The sequence below is a fragment of the Pinus tabuliformis genome, chromosome J, assembly GCF_031772625.1.
Source record: "Pinus tabuliformis cultivar Carrire ecotype Pingquan chromosome J, CPIR1, whole genome shotgun sequence".
NCBI classification, from domain to species: Eukaryota; Viridiplantae; Streptophyta; class Pinopsida; order Pinales; family Pinaceae; genus Pinus; species Pinus tabuliformis.
Genome location: NC_142295.1, coordinates 234659134 through 234667640, shown reverse-complemented (window position 1 = coordinate 234667640; position 8507 = coordinate 234659134). Strand labels below are relative to the sequence as shown.

General features: G+C 35.4%; 1 protein-coding gene across 1 annotated transcript; it reads right to left on the bottom strand.

Annotated features, from left to right (window-relative positions):
* Window positions 1-3348: 3348 nt before the first annotated feature.
* Window positions 3349-5482, bottom strand: LOC149226614 (uncharacterized). Its single transcript, XM_089380248.1, has 2 exons — window positions 4736-5482; window positions 3349-4302 (listed from the first exon to the last, which is right to left on the bottom strand). Exons 1-2 carry the CDS (start codon window positions 5480-5482, stop codon window positions 3349-3351), a joined length of 1701 nt encoding a protein of 566 aa, XP_089236374.1.
* Between the last annotated feature and the right edge of the window lie 3025 nt (window positions 5483-8507).

Genomic DNA, 8507 nt, shown 5'->3' with positions numbered 1-8507 from the left:
CTGCGCTTTCATCATACCACTCCTCTGACTGTACCTACCTGCATTTATTATCTGGGACCTCCCAACCCAGTCATCAATCCAATTGATTACCTCCAGAATTCTCGTTCGTGGCTTGCTCATGGTCATCTTTTATTATGTTTTCCAGGTCCGCCCAATCCCTCTTGTATTGCACCGCTGTCCATTGGCTGTCCACCAAGCTACCCTGACCACTGCAACCCCAGTTCGCCAGGTAATCGGCCACACGATTCCCGTCTCTTCTGACGTGGTAGAGAATTTTGTAATCCAGTCGTTTTAGTAGTTCCGCTATCTCCTGTACAATTCTGGCAGTTCTCCAACTGCTGGTAATTTGTTCCCAGCCTCTACCGTTATTTAGTTTTTCATGATCTCAATCGCCATCTGCGAATCGCCTACAATTTCCACGTTTGTATAGCCATTTCTGATTGCGATCCTTAACCCCTGATGAATCGCCCAGAGTTCAGCCTCGTTATTCGTCATCTCCCCACCCCATTCAACATAAATCCATCTAACCTTCTTCTTGTCATCACAGAAAATTCCTCTGAATCCTGCATTACCCGGATTCCCCTTTGAAGCACCATCGAAGTTCAATTTGATAAAATTTTCCCTGGGATAACTGAATTTGTCTAAACTCTGAGTTCGCTCTCCATGCCTTTTTTCCTGCTTCTGATAAACCATTTCATAATTTAAACTTAAATTGTTTAGGATTACTCCCTCTATTGAATCAGTCTTCCAATATTCCACCTCCCATTTCTCCGATAGGATTGTTTCTCTCATGAGATTAATCGCTCTTCTCCATACAATTTCCGGTTTCTTCACTTTGTCCTGGAAAATCCGCTGGTTCCTTTCCTTCCATATCATCCATAACACAAATCCCGCAATAAGGTCCCAAGCTCTGCGCACCACTTTACACTGGTATTTCTCCTTATGCCATTGAAAGATTATTGCCTTGATATCCCCGGGGACTAGCTCGGTTTTACAGAATATCTTTCTAGTGTCCAGCCATAATTTTCTGGTAAACATGCAATTAACAAGGAGGTGATCTCGCGTTTCCTCATCCTTTTTACAAAGACAACATCTAGAAGGACCGCTAAAACCTTTTTTTTGAATCCTGTCCCATGTTAGGATCTTATTTTTGGCTGCAAGCCATGTGAACAGGGATATTTTCGGCCACCAGTTGCTTTTCCAGATTATCATCCATTCTTGATTCTCCTCATTTATAACCTAGGAGTCAGTTAAGTAGTATGCCTCTTTGACTGTGAAGGAACCTTTCGCAGAGTTTCTCCATCTCAGAATGTCTTTTCCTGTTCTAGCTTTTATCTTCCTGGAGTTAACCTCTTTCATGAAAGCTTCCTGTTGCTCTCTATTTAGCTCATTGTCCCATTCTTTTGGATCTATCCATTTCCTCCAGATTCCATCTAATTCATCTGTCTTCCAATAGTCTTTAACACATTTTCGATTTCTCCCTATTTTGTCCTGTAATTGATGGACATTCTGAATTCTATTCATCCTTTCCTTTTGCTGCCATCTCTCCTCCCAGAAGTTGGCTTCTTCACCTCCTCGTATTTCCCTGAATGCATGTCTTTCTACTATATCTCTATTCTGCCAAGCTAAATCCCAAATTGTTGACCCCTTCGGAGTTTCTTTCAATCTCAGAATGTCCTCAGTTGTATTCGTCATGTTGTATTTGTGTGTCCATATAGCTTTCCATAAGTCATTGCCCCCTCTTAACCATCGCCACCAGAGCTTTGCACCTAACACTCTGTTCATCTTTTCTGGGTCCCGCAGACCTAGACCTCCTTTTTCCTTTCTTTCTGTTAAGTGATTCCAGGAAACTAAGGCCCATTTTTCACGTTGTGTTGTCCCTCCCCAAATAAATTTTCTCATGATCTCCCTAATCTTTGCACAAACTCCTGATGGGGCTTCCATTATTGACAGTGGATAGATGGGAATGGCTTGTAAAACCGATTTTTCCAGCACTACCCTTCCTGCTATATTCAGAGTTCTGAAGGCCCAATTCATCATTTTATTCTTTAATTTATCCAACACTCCTTGCCAATTTTTCAACTTTTTGGAAGTGAAGTCAAGTAAATTCCCCAGATATTTCGTAGGTAGCTCTCCTTGTTTGAAGCCCAGCAATCTTGTGAGATGGATTCTGATTTGTTCTATAGTATTAAATATAAACACACAGGACTTATCTTTGTTAATCTCCAGACCCGAGGCTTCTGCAAATAAGTCTAAAATCCTCTTCAACTGCCTTATTTCTTTAACCGTTGGCTCCCCGAATAACATGATATCGTCAACAAATTGTTGATGAGTTATTGGCAGGTTATTACCCCAAAGTCTCAATCCCTTAATGTTATTCGCTGCTCTTTCTTTCTTAATGTATCTACCTAGGCCCTCTGCAGCCAGTATGAAAAGAAATGGGGATATCGGGTCACCCTGTCTAATGCCTCTAGAAGCATTGAAGGCTTTTGATGGGGAGCCATTTACAAGAATCGAAAAATTCGGAGTTGAGATTAGACTGTGAATCCAGTTAATCCACCTCTTACAAAAACCAAAACTTTCAAGGACTTCTTCTAAGTATTTCCAGCTCAATATATCATAGGCCTTCGACAGATCTAATTTAATCATCATACCCTTCTGTTTTTTCATTTTTAGAGAATGGATAACCTCCTGGGTCACTACCAGCCCATCAAGGATTTGTCTTCCTTCAACGAAACTAGTTTGTTCCGTGGAAATTAACTTGTCCAGCATGGGCTTAAACCTTTTGGCTATTAAAGTTGTTATTATCTTGTAAATTACATTGCATAATGCAATGGGTCTGAAACCCTTAGCATCTTCCAAATTTTCATTCTTAGGAATCAAAGCATAAAAGGTAGAGTTAATTGCAGGCCATACCTTTTGGTTCATTCGAGATTCTTCTATCAGATCCAGAATTTCTTCTCTCAGGAAATGCCATCCCGCTTGGTAGAATTCAATCGTAAAACCATCAGGACCTGGAGCTGTACCCTTTTTCATGGATTTTACAATTTCATCTAACTCCTCCATATTGACTGCTCGCATCAATGCATTATTTTGGTCCTCTGTAACTAGTCGAGGAATGGCTGAGCATATTTCCTTTATTGCTTCTGTTCTATCCACTAAGGGTTCCACTACAATGTCTTTGTGGTATTCCACCAGCACTTGCTCTATTCCTTCCTGATCCACTATTCTTTCACCATTTTGGTCTCTGATGGACAATATCCTATTTCTTTGCCTATGCTGAACCATAGCCTGATGGAAAAATTTTGTGTTTCGTTCACCTTCCCTGAGCCATTTTATTCTTGATTTCTACCTCCAGAGGATTTCTTCTTGTTTCCTCCTTTCCTCCAATTTCCCAAGAATGATCCCTTCTTCCTGAATGCTCTCCACTGTCCTTCCTTCTACTATAATGTTTTGTTGCGGAGCCTCCATCTCTCCTTCAAGTTTTTGTTTTTCCTCCATAATATTACCAAATTCTTCCTTGTTCCATTTTCTGATTTTTCCTTTTAGCTCTTTAAGTTTCAATTGGAAGGTATGCATTTTTCCTTTGCCCTTCACTGTACTCTGCGTCCACCATTCTTCCATTTTCTTTATAAATTCCGGATCCCTTAACCAAAAGGTTTCAAATCTAAAAGGTCTTCTTCCAAGATTCCATTTAATATCCACCTCCAATATGATAGGCCAATGGTCTGAACCAAGAGAAGACATGATCTTTGCTTCAACAAAAACATCCTTATTCATAATGCTTTCTGAAACCAGGAAGCAGTCAAGTCTCGATGCTATCTGATTTTTACCCCCTCTCCTGTTATTCCAGGTGTAGATTCCATTGATAGTATGAATATCTACAAGTCTTAACTCATCTATTACATCATTGAAACTATCCATGTATTGATCTGATTTTCTTATCCCTCCCTTTTTCTCCCCTAGGGATCGGATTAGGTTAAAATCGCCTCCTATAACCCAAGCAGACTCTGGATACATTCTGCGAATGGCTTTCATATTTTTCAAAAAGCTTTCTTTTTCTCCTGGGGTATGTGGGCCGTAAACCCCTGAAATGACTACCTTTTCATTTGTACCTACTATTCTACCCATACCTGTAAGGATTCTAGCCATACTAGTCCAGCCTTCTAGGATTATGTTGTTTGGGTTCCACAAAATTGCAATTCCTCCCGCAGATCCAATAGCATCTTGTCCCATAACTTCGTATTGAAGCTTATTCTTGTTGATTATTACTTCCAGCTGCTGCACTGTAATTTTCGTTTCCTGAAGAATCATAATACTCGGTTTGTCCTTTTTCAATTTCTCTTTCATGCACCTCTGTTTCCCTTTACTGTTCAAACCCCTAATATTCCAACTGATAATAATAATTTAAAACTTTTGATAGGAGTGGAAGAATACCTCTGACAGAGGTATCACTTTACCTGAATTTATCAACGTTTCTCCCACAATCTGAATGGTTTCACTCAAAGTTTTCCGTCCCCTTTTCCTGCTGTTTTTGCCAGAGCCGTCCATTCCCATTTGACCATTCTCCTGTTCGCTTACTATGGTTATCTGTTTGTCCATGTTCTCCCTTTTTTTTTTCTTTGTATTTTTGAAATGCTTCTTTGTATAGTTGTTTCTGTTTCTCTGGTATGAATCTGCTATCTAGGTTTTTCCATTCCTGAATTAACTGTTTCATGATTTTTTCCTCCTCCACCTCATTTTCCGTCTGGTCTTCCACCTCCATCTGGGTTTGGTTTGTTACTGTTCCTGACTCTCCTACAGGTCGTTCTTCAGCTGCTTTCCTTATGTCTGCTTCTTTTCCTTTTATATCTTTAACTATTTCCATTGGCGTATTTCCAGGATCTTCGTCATCCTCCAGGTTCACTTCATAATCCTCGTTTTCATTCTGGAGAATTTGAAATTTGTTTTGACTCGCTGTAATAAGGGGTTCTTCCTGTGTCTGAGTTTTGGAGCCATCTTTGCCTTGTTTCTTCCTCCTTGTAACCTGTTGAAAGTCCCTATCTACCTCTTCCATTTTTCCTGATTCTCTTTGATATTCTTCTTGATTTCTTTTTAACCCTTCCTCTTTATTCAACAGACATTGTCTATATAAATGGCCGTATTCATGGCATTTTCGGCACCTAAATGGAATATGTTCATAGTCTATTGGCTGTTGCCAAATTTCATCATGATACTCTAGCTCAATATATTCTGGAAGGGGTTCTGCTATATTCATGTATACACAGAGCCTTGCATATGATGTATACTTGCCTCGCTTCGTTGCTTCTGCTATTTTGACAAAGCCCCCGATTGTTTTTCCAATCCCCTCGAGTATTTCAGGGTCCCAAAATTCCACTGGTAAACCAAACAATCTAATCCAGATAGGAGCGGCTAGCATTTTTTCTTTTTCAGGGTTATATCTTTCTTCCCAGTATTTCATAAACAGACCCGCATTGTTCATAAAATACGGTCCTTCCTCAAAAACCCTGTCTTTGTCCTCCAGATTCGCAAAGATGCTCCCAGTTTCAGATCTATATGTCCTTTTGGTCTCCACCTTTGATAGATCCACCTATGCAGTTCTTTCTCAGATGGCCAATACCCTACGAACTTGCAAATCAGCGCATGGTCCTTCATGTAACAGTTATATTCCTCAAGTTTGTTGCAGTGAATGACATATCGAGGTTGTTTTTGTGCCCTTTGGAAGGCATTTCCCACCCATCCTCTTTTGCCATAGGTTACCCATCACTGGTGCATAGTTTTCCTTCAGATTTCGCTGCATTCCACTTGCACTGGTTTCACCTGCTACAACTTTTTTGTAGGAGGGGATCTCTCCCCTCCCCTGTCGATTTTCCATTTCCTACTCAGCTCTGATACTTTTAATGTTTAACCTCGTTTCTTAGCATGAAAACTTCTCAGTTAACTCGTTTATGCATTGAGCTTACCTAGCTCAATCTGCCTGCCGTGCCTCCCTTCGACTTCTGCTCCACGTTTTTCGTCTGCAGCTCCGTAGCGCTGCGCCGTCGGCTTACCCTAGCCTGCAAACCCTAGCACCGAAGTTAGATTTATTAATATAGTAAGCATAAATAATATTAATATTATTATTTTTAAAAATTAATAAGTGTAGTGTTCTTGATTCCAAATGCATATATATAAAAGAGATAAATAATAATATATGTAAGTGTAAGTTGCAATAATAATAACTGCGGAGTAATATGAAATACAAATAATTATTAATTTTAATATTATTTTTTCTTATAATTAATGTAGTTTATTTTATTATATCTATATATATAAAGATATAAGTTGCAATTTAGTAATAATAATGTTGAGTAATATAAAATAAAACTTATTATTAATTTAATCTATAATCACTATATACTCATATTTATAATTAACATAAATATTAAGTAATTAAAATTCATAAAATGAAGTTTTTCTCTTCAAATAAAATTTCTAAGGAATTTTTTCCTTGATTCTCATAGTCCCCAAACATAGCCTCATATCTTTCTCGATTCTTTATATTAGAGATGAGGTAAACTCATTTTCTATTTCCTTATGAACACCTTTCTCTCTCTGAATCTTGAATATGCTTACATTTTTTCTAAATGAAATGAAAGTCTCCCTCATTTGATCACATGGAGCCCATATGCTCTTTAAAAAGTAGAAGGGGATTTCTCTTACCCATGCTTAAGATCACACTGGATGACTAGACCACTTCCTAATAACCTTTGGCCTCCCCTCATTGGTAACTCACAATTCAAAATAATGTTTTGCACCCAACAAACTTTTAATTAGAATTTAATTTATAAATAAAAGGATTTTAACTTTGTTTTGAGGTGTTTTCTAAGATGGTAGAATTTCTTATTTTGAAATATTTTATTACCAGCTACCAAAACTTGCAAAGCAATTTGATCTCACAAAACCCTAGGAAACTACACATACAATCATATGAAGTGAAATACCCAAAGCTTCATATAAATATCAATTACATCATATTGTACTAAATCTTGATTATATGAGACCACCACCGTTGATGATACATTCAACTAATTAAAGTTACCATAAATCCAACCAATCAAATTTACATTCCATTGGAATAAGTATGAGTTTGTTAAGATCAAATTTTCAATAAATTTCATCAACAAATCCTAAAATATTATATATTTTATCAAACTTATCAATCTTGTTTATATTTCATAGAGCATTTATACCTCTTACCATTTACATCAATATTTAGTAAAGAACATGTTTACCTAGCATGGTTAGCTCTAGTATGGTTAGCTATTGATTATTTAAATTAATCACAGTGAAACTATTTGTTTGGTAAATCGAGGGATAATACTTTAGTTAGGTAAAGATTTTTTGTGGTAAACCTAGAAATTCATGTACTTACATGATACTATGAATTATTGACCATTATATTACTCATCTCTATCCAGCCATGTTAAGCTATGATTAATTGTATTTTTTTTAAATAAAAATTATTTTATTTAATTATAATATTTTTATAATTATTTAATTTTGTTTTAAAATTAAAAATACATTTTCTAATTTAATTACATTTAAACTGAGCGGCAAAGTCTAGCTTCTATGTAACACTTGTTTTATTTACATGGTAAATAAGTTTACTTCCACATTATATTAACTCATGGGAAGAGGCTTCATTGTTCAACATGGTTATCTTTTAATTTTGAAAAAAAAAATATTAAACTTAATATTTTGAAAATAAAAAAATAGTTTAAATTTTTTAAATTTACATTTCTATTTTTCTATTGGTTCATATAGGTGAAGTGACTAATTTTATGTAGTTATAAATAGTATTTGTCAAACAAAAATATTTAAACAAAAAATAAATAAATTATATACCACCAAATGTCATCATAGTACACATATCAATGTCAATATTTATGACCAAATTTCAATTAAATCTCAAGAGTTGTGAATATTTGATTTGACATGTTATCATCAAAATATTTTATAATTAAAATTTCATTAACAACTTTTATTGATTTGACATGTTACCATTAAATTATTTTATAGCTAAAATGAATTAGTTTATTTTTTTTTGTCAAAATGTATTTTTTACAAGTCAATATGAAAAAAATATGAATAGATGTTTAACTCTTATGTTCACATAAAGTTTATATATATAATATTAAAATAATATTTCAATATTGATTAAAAGTAAATTATTTAATATCTATCTTAAATAAAATATTCTAAAATCAACTTTATTAAAATAATATAAAGAAAGTAATTGAAAACAACTTTTTATTATTATTATTTAAATTTCATTCAAAATGGTTTCTATATCTTAATACTATCCAGATATTTCATTTTTTAAATGTTTAATATAGAATTGGAACATGATATTTAAAAAATTGCTTCAATGTCAACATATATATATATATATTATTGGTGTGTTGTTTAATATGAGTAAGGTGTAATTTTTATCATGTTCAACAAGGAGTTGCCATGTGTGCACA